A 27,833-nucleotide genomic window follows, 5' to 3' on the forward strand; every position below is an offset into this window, starting at 1 on the left:
CATGTGTCCTCTATGTTTGTTTATGGAAATGTCATATGGATTTAAAGGCATCCATCCATCAATACTAAACTCAATCTCATTTAGAGCTGACAAACAATTTTAGTGAATCAACAACGTATAGAATGACAAAATGTAACTGTCATATTGTGTCTTCTAATGCCATGAGCAATAATAATGATGATGATGAAATGTAAACTAGGTTTGCTATCTGTAAACCTATGTTATAGGTTACAAAGTGCAATCAATGCAGTTGATGCAAATCAATAGTAAAGTATTTTTAGTGTTATTGTTAGATATAATTCCTGTTACACAACCATTATTTAAAAAAAAAATGGATGTCATACTGAGGATCATTAGAGAAAGATTTAGTATTAGTGCAAGGACAGGATCTCTATATTTTATTGTCTGTAATGTTTTTAAAGAAGTGCAATGCAGATAATCACTTATTTATAAATACAAGCTGAGTACAACACTTAATACAATATAAATAATTAAACTAATGCAAATGATATGCATTTGAAAACGGAACACCTAAGTACAAAGAATTCAAATAAATATATGTGTGTGTGTTTGTACTCTTTACAGTATTACTTAAAATGTACATTTTTTTTTATTTTTTAATGAAATTTACTAAATATATTTTTTCAAACAGGTCTGCATGTAACACATGTAAGTACACTTAATTAAAACATTACAAAATATGTGGACTTCATTGTATTACTTTTAATGTAAACTTAGTTATTCATATTCTTCTTTAGCCATACATAATTATATTCATGCTAATTCTTTCAAACATGTCCCAGCAGTCTTGATGTTTTTTTTCTATTTGTGCTCAGTGGGTGTAATTCCACTCTCTTTACACTAGGCGGCCGTGTGGCTCTTTGTTCCCCCACACTGATTCTGGCTGTGACAGATTTTTTCCCATCTCTTTGATTCATCCCCATACACAACAACACACTGCTAGATCTCTTTCTGTGGGATTTCAGGTGCTAAGGCATGAACACGCCGACCGGTACCAAATCTTTGTCGATGGAGATGTTGCATGCCGATGTGAATGGTCTTATAAATCCAGCGAAAATGAGCAAGTAGTGTTTATATTTATGATAAAATCGGAAAACGGGACGGATTGGGAACGTGCACTGTGGCAGTCTGCTTCTGTTCACCAAGAGTAAGTAGCTTTGTTTTTTTTACACTAGCTTGGGTCAACATTCTACTCTGCGAATTTCACTCTATGTTAGCGTTATATAACAGGTATGTAGTTACTACGCAGATAAAATCGCTATATCTATGTTTTATGGTTGTTTTACACGTCTTTGTTTAGAGTATGGCTGTTTGGTTGCTGTTGTTATTGATGAGTGTTGCGAACTGCTGCGGCCTCACGTCTTATTTACACTTCAATAGTATGTGTTTTATAATAATAATAAATAGTTTATTTATATGTGAAGGGCTGCACGCGTGTTAAAAAATAAAGTCAGGGAAGTCCACATCTTGGATCTGAACAGCGCTGTGCTTCTGCCATCAATCCGATTGGTGTTTTAAAATCTTCTGCCTAAACAGTCTGTTTTTAATCATACACATCAAAGAGATCGAATGGATTAAATTTGTTGGTCTGCATTGTTACGTACAATAGCGAGATGTCCAAGTCGTGAACGAATCTTTATTTTGAATCGGATCTTTTCAGTGAATCGGTTAAACCTGTTTGCAAAATCGACCAACGTTTCGTTTTTAATCGAATGGAATCGGTTCGAGTTATCGAGTCATCGACTCCTCTGGGACATGAACCAAAACATTTTTTTTAAAGTTATTAAAATGTGAAAACCAACTCTATCTCATGTTATTAAACCAATTAAAATTGTTCATTAGCTAAGTAATTTTATCTCAGTGTTTAATGTATTTTTTCCCATAGACTTTTGGAAAATCTGAAAAATTAAGATCTGTGTTCAACAAAGAGTTGTAAGATATCAAGATAATCTTTGCAAGTTAATCCAAAATGTATACATTTTGAAGCCTATCTAAAGTTAAAATAAAAAACACAAGCAGACACAATAAAGTTTAAAAAACACAAGTAGGTTATAACTGGTGTTCTATGTCATAGATCAAAACGTAAAAAAAAAAAATATTTAGAGGCTTTGTTAACCACAGACCTTATTTCAGGCAATTTAGCAAAACCCATTCAAAAAACCCATAGACTTCAGGGCGAGGGAACCGGAAGTGCTAAAATGTAACTCACTTTTTGGCCATAATGCCATGACGCAATAACTTCGGCACTCGATGGTTGTAAGCATGTAGCTCGTCGCATCATAATGAACTAATGAATTGTTTTCGAACCAGTTATACCCAGAGCTATAGGGTTCTCCGAAGTGCGCGCTACACACAGCCTGACGTAGCTACGGTGTGAGTTTGACGCAGAATTGTAAATTGGGCTTTAGAAAGAACTGATTTACGAAAATCTGGTGGCCTGGGCATAATTGTCAGATTCAAATAGAATGTTTGGGTTTCATATGTCTGTTTTCTTTTAAGTGTATAAACCAGCATAGACACAGAGGCTCAGTGAAGGCAACAGGAGATTATAGCATGTTTTTACTCATTGCACTATTAACAGCTTCTTTACAACTTTACACAAAGGAAGCAGTTTTAGCTTATTTATTAGTGCTTGGTTAAAAAAAAAAAACTGGGACTAGATGTCTCTTGTGATTTTTTTTTTTTTTTTGGCTGACATGTTGTTCCAACCATAAAATAACCATTTTGTTTGAGGCCTTTAGTTTTTCCTTTAGATTTCAGATCTGTCAAATCAGTTCACTGTATAATCACTGCTTAACTTCACATAGTGCTAGAAGTTAAAGTGAATATTTGTATTTAGTTTTTGCACTGTTGGTATTTGCTTTCTAATCAACCAATCTAACCAATCCTTTCTTTGTTATTTTCTGAAGTATACTTCGTGCTATACTATCATACACCTAGCGCAATGTGGTGTCAGGCAAGTGTTTTTTGCTAGTTTCAGCCTGACGCAGTTATCATTTTCACATCCTGAGCCACGTTATTTAAATAGCAAATGCATTTGCGCCCATCTGCTCACCCATGGGCTTGCTGGTCTGAAAATAAGGCGTGTTCAGGCGCATTATTGGCGCGTTGCTATTTTGAGGTAACCTGATCTAATCTAGTCTAAAGTCAAATAGCGCAGTATGTTTTTTTTTTTTTTTTAAGGGAGCATTAGTAATATGAGCCTATAGGCGGGTGCAAACACTGTGCAGCAGCACACAAACATGCCAAATATTAAAAATAAAAGGATTAGCATCTAAAAGATTATTATTGTGTACATAAAGAAATAGTGGAAATGAAATCCGCCTTGTCCTGTAAATGGTCTGTTTGCGTGATTTAACTTCGCACACAAGCAGATCTGTTTCCTCTCTGGATACGTGTTCAGTCTTTCCGCTTACAAATTACGCCATGTAAATAGTGCCGTGGTGCGAGCACAACTGGCTTTTAAAGGAAATGGGTGATGACTCTGATTGGTTTATTGCATGTTACGTCCAAAATTCACACATTACTAATTAAGAGAATAGAGACAACCCTCTTAGACCATGCGCCGGGCACGCCGACCATATTTCCCGTCGTTGAACTAGCAAAAGTGTATTCAGACACGCCCTATGTGCACTTGCGCCATAGACCATTCACTAAGATCGTTAAAATAGGGCCCCTAGATGTCTGGCAGCAGCCATATTCCTGGTTCTCGCAGTATTATAATTGATGAAAGAGGGGTTGAAGGTTTGTCTGTCGGTTAGCTGTGTCCACTCCTCTTCCTTTCAAGAGACTCTTGATTTGCATATGGCCACTGGCCCTGTTTTTTGCCCTTCTTGAAGATGTTAAAGTGGTTGATGGACTCATCGTATCCACTTACACACAGCCCATTTTGTATGGCATTATCCCGTTGAAAGCTCTTAAGATAGTTGCTTGATCCACTAGGTCCTCAGGGGTGATGAACTGGATGTAGGTTGGGCCTTTCAGATCCCCTCCTCCTTATTGGCAATGTCAGCGCTCAATCATATTGCCTACATGCATTAAAAAGCTTTGATTATTATTAATGAGTTTATTGTGCGCATGTGAATAGTTGCAGTCAAAGAATATGGCCAGACTTTTGGGAATTAAGTGCAGGCATGGCAGAAGCCAGTATTGCTTTGGGACATATACAGTGAGATTTATTCCTAAATGTGTTTAGTCCCAAAAATAGCACATCACTGTCTAATGTGTTTAAGCCTCCGTTATTTAAAAAAATGACCCTTGGACAACAAACTCCCACGCCTCTTTTTTAAATAATAGGAGTCATAAAACAAACAATTATCTAGATTAGTTTTGATAAACTGTACATACAAATGTTAATAAATAAGCATTTTAATATTTCAAGGCTATTGGTTTGTAGTTATTAAAGCTGACAAGGAACATTTAAAAAGATCTTGTCTATGTTTGTGTTCTCTTGGATTCAGGCAGCATGTTTGAATCAAAAACATTGGAAATCAAAAGCAAAACCATACAGACCAATGCAGTATGATTACCAAACAAATTACTCAAATTACTTGATTTTAAAAGACGAATCAGTCTGACGAATGTTGCAACCTCTGATTCACTTCCTGAGCTGCAAGTTCTCTTTATTTTCATTGTTCCATCATATTCAATCAAAGCACTCACCGTTCTCTTCCAGCAAATTTGGTGCCAAGACCTGTGTATCTATAGTCAAAAAATGCAACAAACAAAAAAGGAGATTAAAAACCAATACAAAATTTTTTGCTGTCTGCCTTTGTCAGTGTTCATAAAACAAAAGTACATGAATAAGGCTTACGTTGTGCCAGGATTATAATTGATTTTGCATATAACGTGTCACACACTTTTTAAACATTTTTCATTTATACCATGATCTGTCTGAATACTTGATTCTGATTGGCTGAAAGGTGCAATAATAACATTTAAAGCACAAGTCAGTTCCGTTCTATATTAATGCACTGTTTTCATTGAAGCGCACACACAAATACGTCAATTGGAGGTCATTCAGGAGCACAGAAACTTATCAATGCTGCCCTGTGACTTTTATTAATGAAATAGCTTCGTTAATCGCAACTTTTTTTTCTCTCAGCAACAAGGTGGTAACATCACTGGTTTTGAAGTAATTAAACTCACAGCTTTGTTGTTAATAGAGAGAGACGCTGCACACAGATGCAGGTAATTCACACATATCTCTCTCTCTTGATAATTAATTCATTATACTCATCATTATATTCATTATCTATACTATAATTCATTCATTTAAATACGTTTAATCTTACGCACTACTTCATCTCTGTGTCTGATTCAAAGCGGGCAGAGTGCTAAATCTAACGAGCCGTAAATGATGAAAATAACCATAATTTGTACCCTTCCGGTCATATGTTGCGCTGCAAACATCAGTAAGTTGTCAGTGCTGGCAAATGACCATGGTATAAATATAATAATCCACGGCTAGCTGTGCATTAAATGATTTGAAATTTGAATGGATTTGTGTTTGTCTGCCTTTTACCTCTATGTTGTGTAATAAAATTGTTTAATGCATGGCTAGCTGTGGATTATCCTTTACATGATACATTTTCATTTGTTTGAAAAGCTTGAGATTTGTAAGATTTTTTTCTAATAAATTAATTAAGAACAGGATTGTTCTTGTAAAAAAATGTATGTTTTTAAAAGAAGTCTCAAGGCTGCATTTAATGGAATTAAAAAATCTGTAAAAACAATAATATTTAAAAAGATGACTAAAATATTAAAATGTTATTTATTCCAGTGATAGCTAAACTGAATTTTCAGCATCATTACTCCCGTCATCAGTGTCACATAATCCTTCAGAAATCATTATGCTGATTTGCTGCAAAAGAAACATTTCTTTAACACTTTAACATACATATCAATGTTAAAAACAGTTGTTCTGCTTAATATTTAAATGGTGATACTTTTTTCAGGATACTTTAATTGATAGAAAGTTCAACAGAACAGCATTTATTTGAAATAAAAATCCTTTGTCAAATAATGTTTTTGCTTTCACTTTTGATGCTTCTTTATGTATTTGGAGTGTATAGTGGAAGTTTGGCTAAAAGGTTTTTGTGTGTGTGTGTGTTGTGCTCCCAGGGGACAATGGCAGACTTTTGTTCTTTATGTGGCAGATGGCCCCCAAAAAAAGGTCTGTTAAGATCATCTTTAATGGGTTTATGACGCAAGCCTCAACAGATGCACTTGTGGGGTTGATGTCAATGCCATTTTAAGTTTTGGCCAAGAGTTTGTGGCAACAAGATCAGTATGGCAATAAGAAAATAAGAATGCATTGGAACAAGATCATAAAGATGTATGTACGATCCTGGACTTGTTATGAAACTAGAATATTTTGATTTGTGGGCTACTAAAAAAGAACATGTTTGTACAGCTATTCAATTTAAGTAAAGCACTTTCTTATTATTGCAGTTATTCTTTAAAGGTGCTTTTCCACTGCATAGTACGGTACGGTTCGGTTCGGTACGTCTCACTTGTGGTGCTTTTCCACTGCATGGTACGGTACAGTACGGTTCGCTTCAGGTCGCTTTAAATGGTACCTGGTCTGTTGAGGTTCCAAGCGTACCGTACCGGTACTAAAATGTGACGTGAAACACTGCAGATCACTGATTGGTCAGACAGAATCGTCACTACCAGCGTCACTACTAGCGTCATTGGATTTGCGACACGAGACACGAGACACTTTTTTAGCAGTATTTTTGTTTTGCTGCCATTAGCCTCATTTTAAACACATTTTTCCGTCTAGCAGTTAAAAACAACCACATACCGAGAATCAGGAACACCATCCCCTCGATAGTCTCCATTGTTCCTGAGTTGTGGGTTTGAAAATGTGGCGCTTTTAAGATGATGTCATGGCAGTAGAGGCGCGCGCAAATAACGATCAGTCCCACACACTTTGAAGGGGTACTACTGCAGTGGAAACTAAAAAAAAAAAGCGATCCGAACTGTTCCGCGCCGAGTCGAAGTGTACTGAGCCGAACCGTACCGTACTATGCAGTGGAAAAGCGCCATAAGTGAGACACTCTTAAAGAAGATCCTCCAGCAGTGTGATAGGAGACATGCTGGGGGTGTCATAGTCAAGTCAGCCTTTTTCTTTCCTCCTTCCTGTTTCAGAAAGCCCAGTTCCTTCATGTTGGCTATATGGCTTTGGAACCAGGTCAGAGGAAAGGAGGAAGAAAGGAAAGCAGGAGGGCATTGTCAAGCAAGCCCTTGGTTCAGTGCCTGCCTGACTGATTTCTGCTCATTCATCTGACCTAGAGACACAAATAAAAGTGCTTTTCCACAAAAAAATACTGCGGATATAAACTTCACACACAAGCCTTTTCGAGTTTGCTTCCAGAATGAACCCAAATACAGTGATGAATCAAACCGAACTGTTTTGTGTCTCTATTCAAGTGATTTTGCCAATGAATGGCTTTGTGGCATCTATCCAGTCAGTGATGCATAGATGCACATCCCATTACAGATAGCAGTGAGTTACTCCCTTTCAACCATTAATTATTCTACTTTTGGAGACTTCACACGTCCTTCATTGAGAAAGACATATGAGCAGAAGCTGCCAGCCATCGCAGTCGGCGTAATTGATTGTGCCTCTTGTCTAAGGTCTGTTTTGCAATTAGTTTTGCTCTTGCCAAGGTGTTGGAGCTGACTGGCTCACTCAACTCGTGGAGGCTTTCCAGTTTCTCCCCCCTTGGGTCCTTTCTGTTCATCTGTTTGCTGAACAACCATATTTTTGCCTCTGACTTGCCTTTTTTGATTCAGAATAAAATCACCAGACCACCTAATATTGTTATTGTCTATTTGTTAACCTAATTTTTTGTCTGTTTGTGCCAGATTGATTTCGCACCCTACAGAGCAACCGTTGTCTTTAATCTGTGTTTGACAGTTTGAAGCCAGGCTGTGTCGAAGGAACGTAACGCCCTGATATTTGAGCATCCAGATTTAGCATTCTTTTGATCATGGCTCGCACTGCTCGGAAAAGATCTTCTGTCAACAAGCCCGTGTTTTTTCCCTTCCTCTCTTCGCTCTTGGTGAAAGAGTTTCTCTCACTTCTTTACTTCCCCATGGTTTGTTTCTGTTATCTTTTTAAGCTTGTACTGTGATAGTTTCTAATCTGAAAAGTGGAACAGTGGTTTAACAATATCTGCTAAGATGGCATTTTTTGAGCAGGTTTAAACCATAGCTGTTCTTACTCAAACTCTTATATTAAGGCACTTTGATGTTATTGCTTTGTTAAATATTGATCACAGCACACACTTGAGGAATCATTACATGAAAGCTCGCCTGCCAATAATTCCTTAGACATCCTTCAGCCTCACAGCATTTGGAGGTCTGTCAGATTTACCGTTGTTATTGCAAAGTGAAACCTATTTTGGAAAAAACGCCCTATATAGAAGGCCTGTGAAAACACAACCTGCAGGCTTTAATTGGCCTTTATCGGCTGTCAAAACAAGCTGAGTGCAACCAATTTGGTGTCCACAATCAGGACGTCTGGAGTCACCATAGAAGGGCGATGGTGCACTTATGTGGGTCAACACCCAAAATATGTTTGTTTTTTCTTGATTTTTCATTAGCAATGTTTCCATCCACTTAGTTTTATGCAAATTTTGGGATTTTCCATTAAAAAAAAACGCTGGATGGAAATGCCAAGAGGTGCACAAAAAAATTTATGCACACTATTGAGGTGGATGCATTTTTTTTTTATCCGATAAGAAGAAATGTGCATAAACAACAATAGAAACACATATACTGAATAAATCCCTCAATGTGGCTTTGCCTCAACAGATCATGTGAGACAGCATAAGGCTGGGCATACACTGTATGATTTGAGCGACTTTTTTGTGTATGGACTTTTTTTTAGCTTTGTTGTGCATCATTTGTCATGCGTTGTTCGTGCGTGTTCGTATTACATAGCAATTTACTTGATCGTTAATTTAGCAACTTGTTTCACTTTTAGCTTTTACTTTATTTACTCATTTATTTAAAATGTATTTAAAATTTCATCGTGGGAAATGTGAATCGCTGTCAATGAAAATATGCAGGGAAATTTAATTGTAATATCAATTTAATAATAAAAATAATAATACTTTAATACATACATTGGAAATGCTAAATCCTCTTGATATTGATAGCTGATATAGTGCGAGCCTACAATTCACAGCTCGATGATCAGACTGTATAGTGTATCAGTATATTTATCATTTTTATTTGCATCTCAACTGAAAATCTTTGCTCTCTGTCAAACAAATTATGTATTAAATACACTTATTTCTGAAATCTTTCTTCTTGTTGCTCTTATATCTTAGCCCGTGTCTCTACTGAATTGTGCGGATTTTGTCCACAGAATTTTTACCCTTAAAAATACACTTAAACTGCAGGTCTGCCAATTATGATGCCCTCTTAACTACAATCATGCTTTCTGTTAGCAAGCATAGTTTGGTGTTAAGTATCACGCTTTCGTTTCGTGTCCCCCATATACCCACTTTAATCTATCTCTGTCTAAATGATAAGACTGAACAGAGTTAAATAATGCATGTGAAAGTGGACATCTCACATCCATGAATCCTCAGAGTGTGCAGCATCTGGATGTCCACTGGACTGCTGCCAGCTTGCAGACAGGATATGATGTGTTTCTTTTCCCATAATTCACATCATGTGTTGGATCTGGAAACCGTCTGTGCACCATGTGAGTTATTGACTAACCTGAATGAGTTTGCTAAATCCTTGGTTCAAAAGTTCATGACTGCTGTGGTTGGCAGTTGTTTTATTATTCTGTGTCATGGGTACCATTGATTTATCAGATTACAACAAGGTGCTGGGTGTTTTTTTCGAAGTTTTCAATATATTCAATGATAAATTGCTGCAGATACTAAATTAAGTAGCATTATTTTCTTATGTGTAGATTTTTAATTCTCTTACATTTTTTAAGGCTTGTATCTTTTTGTCTTACGAATATGATAGCTATATGTTGAGATATTTTAACGATCTTTGATTTAAATCTTAGTAACAAAGATGTCAATAGAGTGCTGAAGTTATGATGTCACTTTGTAGGCCAAAACGCGGAAGTGAGTTAGCATTTTAGCACTTCCGCCCTAAAGTCTTTGGGTTTTTGGAATGAATTTTTGCTAAATCGCCTCAAATAAGGTCTTTGGTTAACAAAGCCTCTAAATATTTTCACGTTTTGATCTATGACGTAAAACACCTGCTTGTGGTTATGACCTGCTTGTGGTTTTTTAAACTTCATTGTGTCTGCTTGTGTTTTTTAAACCTTTATATAGGCTTCAAAATGTATAAATTTTGGATTAACTTATAAAGTTTATGTTGGTAGACAAAACGTTTAAGGGTCACAACTCTTTGTTAAACATGGATCTTATCAATTTTTCAACTGTGGTAATTTGCATGCTTTGAATGTTTTAAGAAAAAAAATATGTTTGTACATTATTGCTGTTTATTATGTATTGTTAGCTTTGTGCAGTTTGCAGATTGTTAAATATTCACATTTATTTTATTTCTATTACTTTTTTTAAACATTGAAACTCTAATTGACAGCAGCAAAGAGGTTATTTAGTGTGTGTGTGTGTGTGTGTGTGTGTGTGTGTGTGTGTGTGTACGAACATTTTTCATTCAGCAACATCAAGGCTGTAACGCATGTAGTAAGCTTGTGGTCAAAGGACTTTCCGAGAATGTTTTACTTTTTTTGAGTTATTTATTGCCTAGTAAAAAGACAAATTGCCCAAAGTTCCATAACCTTTGCTTGTTTGTAAAGCATCCCAGACACAATTCCTATATGGCAAGCTGTTTTAACATTTAATCATTTTAACCTACAGGTCTCTATTTTCATGTTACTAGTACTTATTTTTTTAGATACTAGTATATATTTCATTAAGTACTAGTCCTTATTCATTAGATACTAGTCCTTATTCATTAGATACTTGTCACGAACACACACAGGGATCCAAAAGCAGTAGTCTTTTAATAGGGTAATCCAAATCGTAGTCTTCCAGGCAGGGGTCAAAATCCAAATAATCAAAGCAAACACGAGAAACAAAACAAGAACAAGCTAGAACAGACCTTGAAGTGGTGTGACATAACAACGACACCACAGACAGGGAATAAATATACAGATCTAGACTAACAATGAACAGCTGGGAACAATGATGATGGGGAACAGCTGAGTGCAATGAACTAAAGAGTGACAGTGACAGACAGAATGCTGGGAAATGAAGTCAATAGTGAAGGACACCGTGATGACGAGGACCTCTAGTGACAAACACAACACAAAAACACAACCAGACACTGTGACAATACTAGTCCTTATTTATTACATACTAGTCCTTATTCATTAGATACTAGTGTCTATTAAATAGGTACTAGTACTTATTCATTAGATACTAGTACTTATTTATTATATACTAGTGTCTATTAAATAGATACTAGTACTTATTCATTAGATGCTGGTACTTATTTCAATAGTAACTAGAAAGTATTCTTTTGTTACTAGTAACAAATTACATTTTTTGCCATTGACTTCTATAGGGATCTGTCATTCAGATATCAACGGTTCAGTTCTGAGAATTGTGACTAGTAAATATTAGTGACGCACTGATGTGAAAATTGTGGCCAATACCGATAACCGATATTAATATTGCTGTCATGGCCGATACCGACATTTACCGATGACGATAACTCTGTATAGAAAACACATAGCGAGGATTAGGGCTGCACAATATTGGTAAAAAAAAAAAAAGATATTGCGATATAAAAACAATTTCACCAGATGACTTGAATAGCTCTATTTTGAAAGAATGAATCATTAGAATGACTGGGGTGGTTTTGTCATGGAGTAAATCTGCATAGAAACTAATATTAATAGAAAGTTAACTAATGTAGTTAACTAGACTTTCATAAACGGAACCTTATTGTAAAGTGTTTCTGATTATGTCTTTTGAGTAACCGTTCGTATAGTACTTGTTCAATAGATAGTACTCATTCAGTAGATACTAGTACTTATTCAATGGATACTAGTTTATTTATTAGACACTCGTGTCTTTTGTAATTGTTACTAATCTTACGTTATGACTAGACAGAACGGCCACTGTATAGTTAAATTAAAAATTGTAGTAGTAAAATAAAAATTCTATTGAATAAGTACTAGTATCTATTGAATAAGTTGTATCTATTGAATCAGAGCTTGCCATAATTCCTTAGGTAACAGAACAGATTTATGAAGCATTTAGCATGACTGGCTTACATCCGCTCTGAATTTTTTTGTCATGACATTGGCAGTGGAGACAATTTTCTGGAGGAGCAAAACCGAGCTCTGGCTCCGATTAGTAAATATAGAAGGTTCTCGGATGCAGATCATAGTCATGTAAAAAATAGCTCAGTGGAATGCATGGCCTTGGCTCTGTGCAGTCCACGCCAACTCTGAGGCTGAGCACACGCATATGTGCACTGCAAGTCTTCCAGGCTGTGTTCACCTTCAGTTCAAAGCTCTTTGATATCGGGTGTTAGTGATGGGTCAGACAGGTACTTCACAACAGGAAGTGAGAGTCTCAAGCAGGAAGGGTTAGTGGAAAGTAAGATGTTTAGAATTTCAGCTGGCGATAAGCTCATTGATTACAGCTTTGTACAGAGATTTACAGCCCTGATTTGTGAACAGTAGTTTACTAAATCTTTGGCACTACTGATTTGTTAACATTCATTTTACTTTATCGAATAGGCTAGTCTTTGCACTAATCATGCTACAAGTTTCTGGTACTTCTAAAGGCTTTGTTATGGAGCATCCTGTTCCCAATTTCCTGTCTCTAAAGGATCCCTGATGGGAGTTGAAATAATGCAGAAAGAATTCCATACTGACATATTCCAGAAGGCAACCTAAATATAGTATTGGTTTTGAGGAGGATCTATTTACAGGCCCAGTAACCAAGCTGTGTTTTATGACCATGAAATTTATCTAAAAGTGTATTTTTATTATCATATACTGTTAAATGTTCCTAATTGCAGTGAAAACTAACTGTTATTTATAGTTAAATATATAAACAGTTCACAAGTTTGGGGTCAGTAAGATTTTTTTTTTTTTTAGGGATGCAGGATATATTGGCCACCATATCGATATCGGCCGATATTTTTAACGTTATTGTTATTTGCCTGATAAGAAAAATTGGCCGATATATTAAAGTAGATAATTTATTATTTCCTTCAGCTGAGACACTTCAGATGGGCACCGTTCACCATGATGATTTTTTGAATTGCTTGAAATATAATTGGAATCACTTCAAAAAAGGAAAATGCAGTTCAGTGCAACATGTGCAGCACAAGTCTGTCATAACACAATTATAATGAGAACTTAATAATTGTGTGCTTGAGGCATGGCTTTAAATGTTCAGACTTTTGGTTTTGTAACCAGGTTCCCAAAAGTGATATAAAAATTTGATTTTAGATTTATCGGTCAATATATCTGTTATTGGCTTCCAAATCTAAAATATGATCGTATCGGCCAAAATGTTCACATCGGTGCATTCCTAATTTTTTTCTTATGCTCACACAGGCAGCATTTATTTTTAAATTTTAAGGCAATAAAATTAAGGCAATTTTTAAGGCAGTAATATTGTGAAATATTATTACAAGTAAATGTTTTATTTATATATATATATTTAAATGTAGTTTTACTCCAGTTTTCAGTGTCACATGATCCTTCAGAAATCATTCTAATGTGCTTATTTTGCTCATGTATGATTGTTCGCATATAAGCTTGTTTGAGGAATTTTAATACAGCACTGGCTTGAAAGCACTTTTGTAAACTGTTAAATAATCATCCTAGGCTGAGGATTTTCCAAAAGTCGCAGTTCTTCTCTTCTTATTTTTCAAAGTTGCCATTACTACTTGCCAAGTAGGTCATACTCTTAGAAAACCGCTCTTGTTTCTGTGACCTTTCTTGTTGTGCGTCGTCAAGGCATCGCAGCGTCTAAGCCGAATGAGTAAGTAGATGCAAAACAGGGGCTGAGTTCAGTAGTGAACTATAACAATACCTTTTCACTCAAAACACAATCCTCAAGCCACTGAAACTGGCCACGAGAGGGATTTTTTCCTCATCACTAAACCGTGCTCCCCGCTTTCTTGACGGCATCCCTGCAGGCATGCATACGCTTTCATGTCAGTGTACAGCGAAGCATCCTGTTTACATCACAAAATGTCTCCATGCCAACGAGAGGCTGGTGAGGGGTGCTGGGTCCTGGCAGTGCCATGTGGGCTTGGCTCGGGCTCGGCTGTGTGTATTGTTTCAATGAAGCAGGGATTTCTCTGCCCTGCACTGAGAGAAGTGTGGAAATGGGGCAAGGCATATGAGATCCCAGAACATCACAGCACAGTTGTAGCCTCCATGCTCTGCAGACTTGTGCATTTTTAGCATTCTTGTTTCGCATTTTAACAGAAAGCAGGTGGTTTGGACAACTAGATTTCGAGAGGACTGGGGCATGAGAGTGGTCGGGGATTTGCTTTTAGTAGTCCGAAGGTAAAGCAATGCACTTACTTCTACGATTATGTTTTGAGCTTGGCAATAATAGATTTAGCTGTTTGTCACTAGTACTGATTGGTATAGGTCCTAAAGAGAACACACTAATAATAGGTTTATTTAAAGCTAAAAAAATAAACAATATTTATTACAACTTTAAATTTATTATAATTTATTATAAATACAAACGACATTTATAAATTGATAATTGATTAAAAATTTAATAATGTATTTAAAAATATATTTTAAGTATTTTTAACTTTTAAGTATGTAAATAAATAAATATATATATATATATATATATATATATATATATATATATATATTTTCTCCAAGGATGCATTAATTTGATCAAAAGTGCCAGTATAAATAATAAATGCTGTTCTGTCCATCATAAAATCCTGAAAAAAGTAAGTATAATTTCCTCAAAAATATTAAACAGCACATATTTTCACCATTAATAATTCCACATTTATCTTGAGCACCAAATCATCCTATTATAATGATTTCTTAAGGATCATGTGCCACTGAAGACTGGAGTAATGATGCAGAAAATTCAGCTTTGCATCATGGGAATGACAATGACATTTTAAAATATTTTCAAACAAAAAATGGTTAATTTTAAATTGTAATAATATTTTACAATATTACTGTTTTTCCTGTATTTGGTGTAATAATTTCCATATGTAGTGAAGACCCTTCCTGTCATCTAGCCCCTGGTTTTTCACCCGTTTATTTATTTATTTATTTATTCGGTCCTACTTTGTTGCTTTGTTTTGGTTTTTTTAGTTTACTTCCTTCTATTTCATCTGCTTATTTCTACCAGTGTTATTATGTGGATGTCATTATATCCGTCTTTCAGGGATAGATGGCTTTGTAGCAACGTGTGTGGACTAAATACAGGGCGGTTAGTCTCCAGAGCGAGCCAGTGAGAAACATGAATTTCAGACCATTAACTGGTTGATGTTAGGCAGTCAAAAGTTTTTATAATGAACTGTTTAGTTTCAAACCCTGCATTAACTGCATGTCTCTGTATTTGTTTTTTAGTTTGAGCCGAACTAATGGGGAGATCACACAGTCGGACACAAAGCTAGAAAGCTCAAGACCCGATCATCTACTTCCTTCGTGCCAGGGACTCCATACTGTCGTTTTGGATGCAGCTTAATAAGCAGAGGAAGAGAAAGAAAGGATTTCTCTCACTCCAGCGGACTAGATTGTTTTCGGTATGATGAAAAAGTGAACTTGAATAGTTCCAGAAACCCCAAAAACCACGTGAGACGGACCAAGAACTTTTGTGGGGGACATCGGGCTGAAGTGGGCGCCATCGTTTCCCACGTGGCATCGTTGGTCAGGTAAGGAAACAGGGATCCTGTAGGATGACCAGTCTTTTCCGACGCAGCAGCAGTAATGGAGGGTCTAGGGGTGGCGGAGGCTCGGCTGCAGGCGAGCTCAACAACTCCAAGCCCAACCGGCAAGTTCGACGGCTTGAGTTCAACCAGGCCATGGAGGACTTTAAAACCATGTTCCCAAGCATGGACTATGAGGTGATCGAGTGCGTCCTGCGCTCCAACAATGGGGCTGTGGATGCCACCATCGACCAGCTCCTGCAGATGAGCATCGAAGGGCAAGGCTCAGATGACAGTTCGGATTCAGATGACAGCATCCCACCAGAGGTCATTGTCTTTTAATGTACCTATGTTCCCCTAATGATTGCATTTCTTCAGAGGAAGACAAAAGCAATGCATTTTGTCTGTGGCCAGTGGTTTAAATTTGGACATTCCTTGAAATAAAATAATTATTTTTTTCATTGTCTCATGTAACCTTGTAATAAATACAGTTATGGCTCCAAAATGTTAGATGCCAGTGAAATTTAACAATACTCGATTCTAATTTTAATATTTCTAATTTAAAAAACTACTTGTCTTTAATAATGCTTGAAATGTTCATTTGTTAGGCAAGTAAACAGTCAGTAATAAAATAAGAACAAATAAATTAATTAACAACTGCACTTAGCTGAATCTGTAGCGAACTATATTTTGTCACATTCTTCACACCTTAATTTAAGTGGGGTGTAATAATCGATAAGTTTTTTACCCACAGTCCTCTTACACCTGACTTCTCTGATAAGAGACTGTGTCAGGACTGGGCCTGCAGACGGATCTGAGACACATTACGATGTCTGTTTCTCCATCTACTGCATGGCGCAGTGGAGATGCTCTGCCATTAGAATTCGATGCGATCCTAAGTGAAACATAAACTACAATGCATTTTGTTTATACGTTCTGCCACGACTCTGTGTGTCGATGCTTTTAAGATCTTTCCCCACTGGTGTATTTTTGCTCGTACATTATTTATAATCTTCTGTGTATGGGGATGTGTTGGAACTGTATGTGCATGTGCTTTACTGCACAGGCTGTGTGTATGAATATCACAGCAAACATTGACCTGAGATGCAATAGGTTTTTTTTTTAAAGAATTAGAAAAAAAAATAATTAGTAAAAAAAAATCTTGGTCACAACAATATCTGTCAACTATATAGCCTGCATTTAATAACATTTTTAATTTGATATTAAATTAAAATATTATCCAATTGAATAAAAAAATGGCTAGGCGCTTTTAAATAAAAACACTACTTTATTTATTAATTCATTTATTAATTATTTTATTTTAGCATCAACAGTTGAATGTGTGAGCAGTGTACATGTGCAGTAATACATATTCTGTTTGCCGTGATTTTCATATAAACTGAATATGCAGTACAGCATAATGTGTTTTTTTTATTATTTATGAATACATTGTGTAAAAAAGATCCATTAGTACCATTTATGTTTATCACAATACCAAAAATTCACGTTTTTACATTAGATTTTTATTTTTTAAATTTAATTTAAATATTGACTAATTAATTTAAACAATGTCTTGTATTGTTCAAGCAAATGCTTGTCAAGTTTTATTTAATTATCAACTTGGTACCTAAGCATCCACTTTTTTGACATTCCTGCTTCTACCATTACTCATTTTAAATTAATAGCTGACCAGTACTAAATAGATGAATGATTCTGTGCATTAGAAAAATCATACTTTTTTTTCCAAATAAAAGTTTCTTGTTGGTACTAATTGCCTTTGTTTTTCTCTTGTGGTTTTATCAGATTCTTGAGCGGACTCTCGAGCCTGACAGCTCAGATGAAGAGCCGCCCCCTGTCTACTCACCACCAACATATGACATGCACATATATGACAGGAAATACCCTGATGCTCCTCCTGTTCCTCCACCCAGGTTATAAACATTTTTGAGAGCAATTTTAAAAGAATTAGTGAAACATCATGAAAAGTCTTGGAAATAGGGTCATCACAGGTCCTTGTTCATTTTAGGCACTGTTCTCTAAATTGATGCCCCCTGGTGTTCATAAACCATAATGCAATTCCTGTTGAGCCTTTTGTTTTGCCAAGATGCATGTAATTCCATTTCTCCACAGATGTAATACTCATTAATTCACAAATGCTTAATGGGTCAGACACATTGCAGGAGCTATAATTGAATTATTAGTCTGATGTGAGCATTGTGAGTATTAAAACAAATGTTATCGGGCTTTTGTTATCTTTCAGATTCGAGGCCCAGCCTCCCCCTGGACACAGGCAAGTCCAAGGTTACAAAAACTGGAACCCACCGTTACTTGGCAATCTGCCTGATGACTTCCTGCGAATTTTACCCCAACAATTGGACAGTGTACAGGTGAGCAATTGTCATGTAATGCAATAATGTTTCAAAGTTTGTGGTCGTATGCAAGGATGCGTTAAAGAGCTCAAGCATTTAAAGCAGCAGATGTCAAAACTGCTGTGCACATTTAGAATAAACAGAAAGATATCGTCCGCTGAGGTGAATGCTAATATATTTATTTTGATAGTTATCCTTCTTGGTGTGAATGGGCCTTTAGTTAGAGACCTTGAAAAACATTTTAAAAAAATCTTAATTACCTTAAACCTTTGAACGGTAATGTATCATAGACTGAACTAGAAGACCACACTGCCTGTAACACTTTTCCTTTTTGTTTAAGGGTTAAGCAGTTATCTCGGTTATCTAGCACAAACTCTGATTCCAGGCAGTTTTTACCCTCTGGGCTTGATGCACAAAAAACTTGGCCTTTTGATTTTCCTCCAGCTCTTTTGCTATTCAACAATATTAAAAAAAACATTAGTAGTTCAGAAACATCTTTAGAGGTGCAGAGGTTTGGTCATTAAAACATGCTAATGCAATGCAGAAGTGCCGCGGGGAGGCCATTGTGTAGTTGATTTTTAAGCTCTTATTGCCATATCATGCTCTCTGAATAGCTAGATTAAACTATAATGGTATCCTTGATCCATTTTACATGTACAGTTGTCCTGCATATGATGAATGTTCAAACATAAAGCAATGTATTTAATATTCACTATGACACCATGACATTCTCATGTTATTAAAGCTCTCACTTAAACAGTGTGTTTGTGTGTGTGTGTGTGTGTTTGGTTACACTTTATTTGAACGTATCATTGTTACAGTGTAATTATACATTTGAGTACTGAGTAAATTAACGAAATGACTACATTTACGTACTATAGGGTTAGGATTGGGGTTTGTTTTATGGTTAGTTGCATGTAATTCTGCATAATTTATAGTTATTACGATTGTAACTACATTTAACACACAAGTAACAACAAGGACACTTAAATAAAGTGTTACCAAATATTTTTATATGTTTGATGAAACTGGGATTTTTTTCTTAAACTGATTTTAAAATTTTAACCTAGTAGACAATTCTCTTTAGATGTTTTCAGAATATGTTTATCGACAACATTTTACTAGAGAGAACTGCACCAAAACAACCCTGTTTTAAAGTTTGCCCGTTCTTTTGGATTTGAATGAAAGCGAGTCTGATTTTCTTTTATATTCCATACCCTTCAATTTTCTGCAGGGCTCTCAGAGTAGCATCTCCATGCCCTCCTCTTCCTCAGTACCCCAGAAGGACCCGACTGTGGCGGCCGCCACTGGAACAGGTGGAGCTTCGGAGCAGGAACACAAACTGAAGCAATATTTGGAGGATGAGCGTATTGCTCTCTTCCTGCAGAACGAGGAGTTCATGAAAGAGCTGCAGAGGAACCGAGAGTTCCTCGTTGCGTTGGAAAGAGGTAGGAAGACACCCGCCCACATGCTAAATGGGACAATGTGCAGTTTCTGACACACTCCACTTCCCTTCCTTTCACAGTTCCACCTACACAAATCCTAAAGAGTGAATTCTTATGCAAATTTACTCAGCCCGGCTGTGAACGTTGATGGTTTTGGTTTCTCTCCAAGGCCATTAGCAGTGTCTATTCCTCACAGCAAGATTTTGATATGCTTTATCATGCTTTTCCACACAGATTGTTTAATTTACCTTGACCCTATGAGCGGTCCTCGTTGGATGACTTCATATCCTTGTTGAATGCCGAATGTCAAAGACTTCCATAACACCTTCCTTCTATGTTTTAGATCGATTAAAATACGAGTCAAAGAAATCCAAATCCAGTCATTCATCAGCTAGCATGGAGAACTCCACAGGTAGATATCATTCATCTGAACTGTGGTTGTGCATTTTTGCATGTGTGAGCATGTGCATCACGCTATATCTGGGTGAGGGTTGATATGTGAAGGACTAGACGCCTGCGCGCATACCTACAGACTGAACACATGAGGCGCCTGTGCGTGCTGTTTACGTTTTTGAGGTTTGCGCAGAGATAACAGATAATCGTTTGCACCTTTGAACCTATTTCAGGGAGTGCATTCTCGAGACACCAGCCACTGTTTTGTGCGGATGGGCGGCAGGAGCGCGTTAAGAGTTTTTCTGTTAGAATGGTGTCATGTTAGCGGACCCTAAGTTTATAACTAATGATCTTCGCAACGGAAGTGAATCAATCAAACCTAACTTTAACTGGCCAATAACTTTATCCTCATGCTGTTGTAAAGCCTAAACAATCTGTTACGGTAATTTCTATTATAACTGCAAGGCTGCTTTGAAACAATCCCTACTGTTAAAAGCACTTTATGCTTATAGTTGGGTCATCTATAGCAGTTCCGTGACCGTGGAGATCGAAGGTTCGTTTCTAACTGAATTTGTCATCTATAAAGGTTAAAGGAAAAAATGAGCTGGGATGCCCCTCACAAAAATGTAGGGAAATTTTGTGAGAGCCTGATATCCAAAATGGCTGCCTTCGGCCAAGCTGGAAATGAACGTTTTAATGGTTTCGCGCACAGTGCTGCATAATACATGGTTTCTGAGACTATTTGGGTCAAGAAATTCATAAATTATGTACATTTATTGATTTGATCTATTTTTGACCTTCATATTCAAGATGGCCGCCAATTGGCTCTTTAAGGTTAGTAAGTTTTAACTTACAGATTATCACCATGAAACTTTACCAGTTGATCACTCACATGAATGGGAGAAAATAATTTCTGTAATTTTATGTTTTAAAATGCTAATCAGGGTATATCTATTTACATAGTCAGATTTGTCACTTCAAAATATATGCAAATTAGTGCCTATGAAATTATACCCTGATTAGCATATTTAAACATAAAATTACAGAAAACTTGCAATACATTTTTTCTCCTATTCATGTGAGTAATCAACTGGTAAAGTTTCATGGTGATATCTGTAAGTTAAAATGTTAACCCTTTTCACCTGTAGTGGTGTCTCACCTTAAAGAGCTAATTAATGGCCATCTTGAATTTGAAGGTCAGAAATAGGTCAAATCAATAAATCCACATAATTTATGAATTTCTTGACCCAAATAGTCTCAGAAACCGAAACCATGTATTATGCTGTGCAGCACTATGGGCAAAACCATTAAAACGTTAACTTCCAGCTTGGCCAACGGCAGCCATTTTGGACATCGGTCTCACACAAAATTTCACCACATTTTTGTGAGGGGCATCCGGGATAATTTTTTTGTCTTTAACCTTTATAGATGACAAATCCAGTGAGAAACGAACCTTCGCTCTCCGCGGTCACGGAACTGCTATAGATGACCCAAGTAATACACAAGTCAAGTCACCTTCATTTATTGGCTCTCTCATGTTTTTACTCGTGGATGTCTGATCTTGACAGACTGAACAGAAGAAATTAACCAAAAAAGATTTCCACACTGAAGAAGGCAGAGCCACAGACCACACCAATCGCCACCGACCAATGGTAGACTCATGTGTTTACCAGCCAGAATGAACTTTTTGCTTCGAAGGTCGCTTTTGCAAGCTGTTTCAAACTGCAGAAATGAAATTAGTCTGAAATTAGATCAAACCAGTCTGTTCTTTCGATTTCCTAAATTCTCAGTAGTAAAATCACCACTATCACAGTTATTCACATTAAAGGGTAGAACGTTTAAAATTAAATATGTGACCCATTTTTGCAACATTTTTGTTGTAGACATCAAGATGCTTTTCTTTTTTCCCCTGAAACACAGGTGACCACTATGCTTCCGGATCTGTAGAGGCCTGCACAGCAGTCTCAGATGACGCTCTGTTCAGAGACAAGCTAAAGCACATGGGCAAATGTAAGGGTCTTGCCTAAAAACACCCCCAAAATAATTGTTTATTAAAGATTTTACTTGTTGGACATTAACATTTCTGTTGAATTGTAACATTTCTGCATTCTGCAGCAACCAGAAAGAAGCTGTTTGAAATTGCCAGAGGGTTCTCAGACAAGACGAAGCGGAGGAAGTCTAAAAGAAGAACGTTGCTACGGCATCATTCGTATCCTTCAAAATGTGCCAGAACCACTTTAGCTGAAATTAAACAGTAGGAGGGCAAAAAATAAAATACTATGTGAAATCAGAATACTTTTAGAGCAAGCATGAAATAGAAAATATGAAACTAGAGGAATATGTTTAGAGTTATGATGCTTTGTTATTAATGTTGAACTCAGTGGCTCCCCTGTTTTGTGTTTAGCGACTTCCCCAACAAATGCTATTTATTGTTCTTGGCAAAGTCATTTTGGTTCAGTTTAGTCAAGTAAATTTAGTGTTGACTGTTTACTTTGACTGCACTTTCTCAGATTGGGCACAGCCAACTCCACTGCCAACCTCCTAGACGATGTGGAAGGAAACCCATGTGGTAAGACATTCTCTCCAATTTTCCAAGCCAATTTTTCTTAATGTCTGATTTACTCTTACTGCCATTGACAGAATTTTCTGGCAATCTATATTTACACTGTTATACTGTGCAAAAGCGCTATTACCCATCTTTTGAAATAGTACAGAATCTCCGGATCAAAACAGGCAAAAGTAGTACTGTAGAAACAGGTGATAAAAGCATTGCTTATGCATATGTTGTAGTCTTTGAAAAAAAATTCTCATAACAAGTTATAAGTAATTATAAATATTTGGATCAGTTGAAAGGATTAACTTGATTTTGCAGAATTAATACCACAATAAATCAACCTCGTCTGTTTTTAATCTAACACACCCTTCTTTAAAAGGGGTAGGGAATATGGATACTTAATGTATCAAATAATTAGACTAAGTTTGATACTTTCATGTCTCGCGGCTCACCCTTTTGAATAAAAGTGTCCTGATGCAATTTGCTGATGTTCATCCATCCATCCATCCATCTGTCATTAATTTAAAGGGATAATGTGTGGGAATTTCTCCCATCTAGCAGTGAAAATCTTCCTCTCCAGTGCCTCGCTTTTTCAAATGGGCGTTTCATCTTTGGTAGCTATTATGTACCAAAAATCTATGACAGGATGTCTTCTTACAGCACTTCGTTGAGTGTTCCTTCGGGTGAACAGGTGTGCCTAGCACTTTTTGTCCCTCTCTGCTATTATAATTTTTCAAGATGGCAGAACTACATGGAAGCCTCCGTGGACCTCCCCGTCCCATGTATATAACGATAATAAACTCTTTGTTTTCGAGGATAAGTCAGATAATTGGTAGAGGTATTTGTACACCATTGAGGACATATTTATGAATACAAATATTGATTTTAAATAATAAAATACATTTTAAAAAGTACACATTGTCCCTTTAATAATTGAATGAGGCCATATTGTGGATGTCAGTTAATTGTACAGTCCTGCTTTGGACTACATTTTTTATTTGTGATGTCATGGTGTGTCTTTCTAATCTAGATGAAGAAAGTCAGCTCAGACGATTGGCTGCACAGGAAGAGGAGGAGCCACGTAAGGAACCACTATCATGGTGGGTCACTTTCCTTTTGCGTCCTTTTTTGTGTTTTCTAAACCCAACAAAAGGGGCTTCAGTGCTACTGATTAATCATCTCAGAGATGATATTCGTTCCAATAGTATATTAATCCTGCAACTGACAAAGATATCGAGTTGTAATTAACCTCTTGCAAATGTCATTCCAGATCCCTCCTCTGTGCTCTTGGGAAATTAGGATTTCCATGGTGACCTCAGAATGACCCATGGCTGATAGCTCCTTATCTCAGCGGCTCCAGTGCAGGCAATCCCAGACTCCCAGACTCGAGAGGAACAGCCCAGGCAGGACTGTATGCTCATTTTGTAGCAGCCTTTTGCAAGCCTAAGATTATTATTACCTACATTTGATTACTATTATAATTATTGTATTGTAACTGTTTGTTAATATTTGGTTTCATACGTAAAACTCAACAGCTATAGTACTGATTTCTTGATGTATTTTTCTTTTTTTATCCCTAATCTGAAAAGAAATTCCCTTTATGTTTGTTTAAAATATCAGTGACCTGAGGAGTTTCTTTCCCCATTTAAGTTTGATTTGACTTGTCACCGTTAGAAAAGAGGCAAATATTTGTTTTGTTACTGTCCAGAAGTGACACAACTGTCAGTTTCTTCAGCACATTAGTATATAACTATTTCTTTATTTTCAATGAACATTAATCTGCACATTAAACATCAACAGTATTTCCTCAACGAATGTATCCAGACTGTCACGTTTATTAATCAATAGGTTTGGGTTTTCTTAGGGGTTTGTTTTCTCCTTTCTTAATCATTGCTATTAAGGAAAAAAACATTATTCAGGTCTCCATTTAGTGTGATGTGATTTTAGGGTGCTAAATAGTCCATTTCCATGCTCCATTTTTACTTTTTTCATACAATTAAATCAATACAGAGTTCGTTTAGATTAGAGTTGACCTCTCTTAAGGAGTCTCCGGCCAAGAAAGGCAATGCACACTGTCAATGCCAAAATTCGATTTCAGTCATTTTTACAGAAAAAGAGAAAGGCGAAACCAAAAAGTTAGCCCGCTTCTCATGTTTGCACTGCCATATCTGTTTTATAAAATGTTTGAATGTTTTTGTTTTTTGGTTGTTGTTTTTTTTTGTGAAAAGTGATTCGATCTGTTTGTTTGTTTTTTGTAATCTTAGAACAGGACAACCGGAGAAAATTTGTAATGATTCTGTCTTTGAAACAACCAAAACGCTGCTGTGTGCTTTGCTTTTTCTTGCAAATCACACTGAATGATTTACCCTAACCCTGTGCTTCCAGTAGGTCACATGACTATGTCATAAGGTCAGAGGTCTAACTGTGATCCACCATTAAGAATGTGCCATTGTTCCTTTTAGTGTTGTGCATCCCAGTATTGATTTAGTGTAAAGTAGCCTATTGGAGGACTTTGTGTTTTATGTATGTCAGATTGTCCAACTGGTCAATTTTTTGAAACCATCTAGTCACAGTATTATATGTGCTGAAGCACACTTTTTGGATTCCACCATGATACCGATACACTTCAAGCTCCTGAAATGGCCATTAAAACTTGCTTTTTTTGTTTTTAAAGGGCATTATGTACAGTATATGAAGTGTTCATGTCCATGTCACATATGTGCTTATATGATTTTTGCCATTATTACAGATTATATAGGTATCCATAAGCATCATCAATGACGTATATTTCACATACAGTAATTATATGTTCTGTGAAGTGTAATAGCCTTCATGAAATATGTGCCAGTGCAATGCATATTGGCACAATTTTGTTGTTGTTGTTGTTTTTTTTTTAATCTTTATGGATGGCACAGACTTTTTTATGGACAAGTCAGTAATTAGTTTTGAAAATGATGTGAATTGAAAGAACAAAGGTTTTGTAAAAGCAAAACCTTGTTGAGAGTAGCAACACATACCACAGAGCCTACGTTCCCAACGTTGTCATCTGCGATTTAGGGCAGGACTGTGCGATATTTCCCCTATCATCCTGCTTTTTAACATATTTATCCTCTCAGGGAACTTGCTCTCATTTCACTTTCTGCTTAAAGCACAACTAAAACTGAAAACTTCATAGCGCAGATACTTCGTTGATATGCAAGGTAGCGCCGTCTGTTTACTCGTCATGAGGTTGATATGAACAATTCAAAGACTGTGTGGATGATCTGCTTCGGTATGTGGCCAAGTTCCTTTTCTTGATCACGTGTCCTTGCGTGTTTATCTGAAATGTTTTCAAGATCTACTACTTCATCTTCTGTCTTTATATGGGAGAGATAGAGGAAGATGTGTTCAGAGAGTGCTGTGTGTGAGCCATGTGATTTTGAGTGGCTCTTAACAATTAGTGGAATGTAAAATTTATACTGTATTAGAAGGAAATAACTGTAAATAGTAATTGGCTTTTTTTTTTACAAAAAATATTTGATCTTGCAATTATTATTTTTTTTCTGTCCCCTTTCTTTTGAAGAAAATTATTCTCACCAGATTAAGTTGCCTCTTCCTCTATTTGTCCAAAATAAATGTGATTGTCCCGCATCACGTCATTCACTTATTTCAATTTCTGGACTTTTCTTGCAATCCAGATGTTTATTAGCTATTGGAATAAATAATACAATTGTTGGACTCTGTATGATCATGTCATTTTTTCCCCCAAAAAAGTCAAGTATTCAACAAAGAATCTAGGTAAGGTAGTCTACAGGAGAACATGGGAGTTGGTGTCAAGGTAATGTAAATGATTCATTGAAAAAAAAAAAAATTTAAACTTTGTGTGTAAAAGGATTGAAACCCCTGTTCTACATAACTGCAAACAGTAGAGGGCAGTACACAGTCTCTTATCATGAGTTTGTTTTTTCTCTTTGCTGCATTTTAAGGTTTAATTTACATACATTTTTCTTTTCAATTATTTACTATTCTTGGTTTATTACTTATGGCAGACCAGCCAGTTAGATGACCTTCCCTTGACCAACTTTCTGTGAACTGGTATTTCTTGGAATTACTTGGCAGAGCCCTATCCAACAACTCCATGCTCCCGGCTCCATCAGTTATCAGGCAAAGACTAAATAAAAACTTTCCACTATCAAGCATCAAGTGAGCTAACATGGCAGGAAAAACAAAGATTAAAAAAACTTCCTGTATGTAACACACTTATCTTTTTGTAACCTTTAAAGGAATAGTTCACTTAAAATGATCATAAGTTACTCACCCTCAAGTTGTTTCAAACATGTATGAATTTCTTTCTTCTGCTTGAACACAACGGAAGATATTTTGAAGAATGTCGGTAAACAGACAGTTGATGTTGGCTAATGACTTCCGTGTTAGTGAAAGTTCTAGAAAACTAAGACGCATACACAAATGTCATGTCTAGTTCGTTTACTTCAGAAAAACAACGACTGGAGGACTTGACAAGGCTGAATCAATAACGATATCGGCGTATTAGGCTATATGTAGGCTATACTTGAAGAATATCAGGGTGGGGTGCACATCATTGCAATCTTTCCAAATAAACACAAAACGGAATTAAGTGTTTTTCCTCATTATTTACACTTGGCATGTGTGTCTATTCATGAAAAAATAATTATTCAACAGATGACTCATACACGTTTGAAACAAATTGAGGTAACTTGTCAGAATTTTCTTTTTTTTTTTTTTTTAAGTGAACTAGGCTGTTCCTTTAAGAAATTTCCTTCTTGAACACATACATCTGGCAAGAAATTAACATGGACTTCTCTTTGACCATTTGGTATTAATCCAAAACTCTTTGTCAATAATCATCCTTGCATATTGACTTTTTGACAGAAACAATCCCAATAGCTTTAACCACAGAAAAAGATAAACAGACAGAACTGCATTCATGATGGATTATCACAACATTATAATCATACAATATTATTCTGTCACAGCTGTGCTGAATGTTCTGTCATGTATTCAAGTTCTTGATAAATTAAACAGAAGAAAGATTATTTGATGTACCAACCATTTTATAAAAGCATTGAAGGCTCCCCCCAAAATTAAAATTCTGTCATAATTTACTATTAAACCCTCAAGTTGTTCCAAACT

General features: G+C 36.3%; 1 protein-coding gene across 2 annotated transcripts; it reads left to right on the forward strand.

Moving 5' to 3' along the window:
- Positions 1–919: 919 nt before the first annotated feature.
- cuedc1b (CUE domain containing 1b) lies at positions 920–26,399 on the forward strand. 2 transcript variants are annotated; one of them, XM_039670659.2, is made up of 11 exons: positions 920–1,168; positions 15,623–16,248; positions 17,725–17,852; positions 18,182–18,308; positions 19,525–19,738; positions 20,079–20,147; positions 22,049–22,138; positions 22,244–22,337; positions 22,639–22,697; positions 23,713–23,782; positions 23,953–26,399. In XM_039670659.2, coding segments are annotated over exons 2-11 (1,149 nt in total). In that variant the 5' UTR covers positions 920–1,168; positions 15,623–15,951; the 3' UTR covers positions 23,954–26,399. The 2 variants fall into 2 exon arrangements, with proteins under 2 accessions (XP_039526593.2, XP_039526594.2); XM_039670660.2 differs by lacking the exon at positions 920–1,168 and adding an exon at positions 14,389–14,575.
- Positions 26,400–27,833: the final 1,434 nt, after the last annotated feature.

This window comes from Pimephales promelas, chromosome 16, assembly GCF_988280905.1.
Source record: "Pimephales promelas chromosome 16, fPimPro1.hap1.1, whole genome shotgun sequence".
Lineage (NCBI taxonomy): Eukaryota > Metazoa > Chordata > Actinopteri > Cypriniformes > Leuciscidae > Pimephales > Pimephales promelas.

Coding starts and splice junctions, on each gene's coding strand:
- cuedc1b (XM_039670659.2), top strand. CDS start 15,952: ATGACCAGTCTTTTCCGACGCAGCAGCAGTAATGGAGGGTCTAGGGGT. Junction 22,139..22,243: donor GCTAAAGCACATGGGCAAAT/GTAAGGGTCTTG, acceptor TGCATTCTGCAG/CAACCAGAAAGAAGCTGTTT. Junction 22,698..23,712: donor TGTGGAAGGAAACCCATGTG/GTAAGACATTCT, acceptor TTTCTAATCTAG/ATGAAGAAAGTCAGCTCAGA.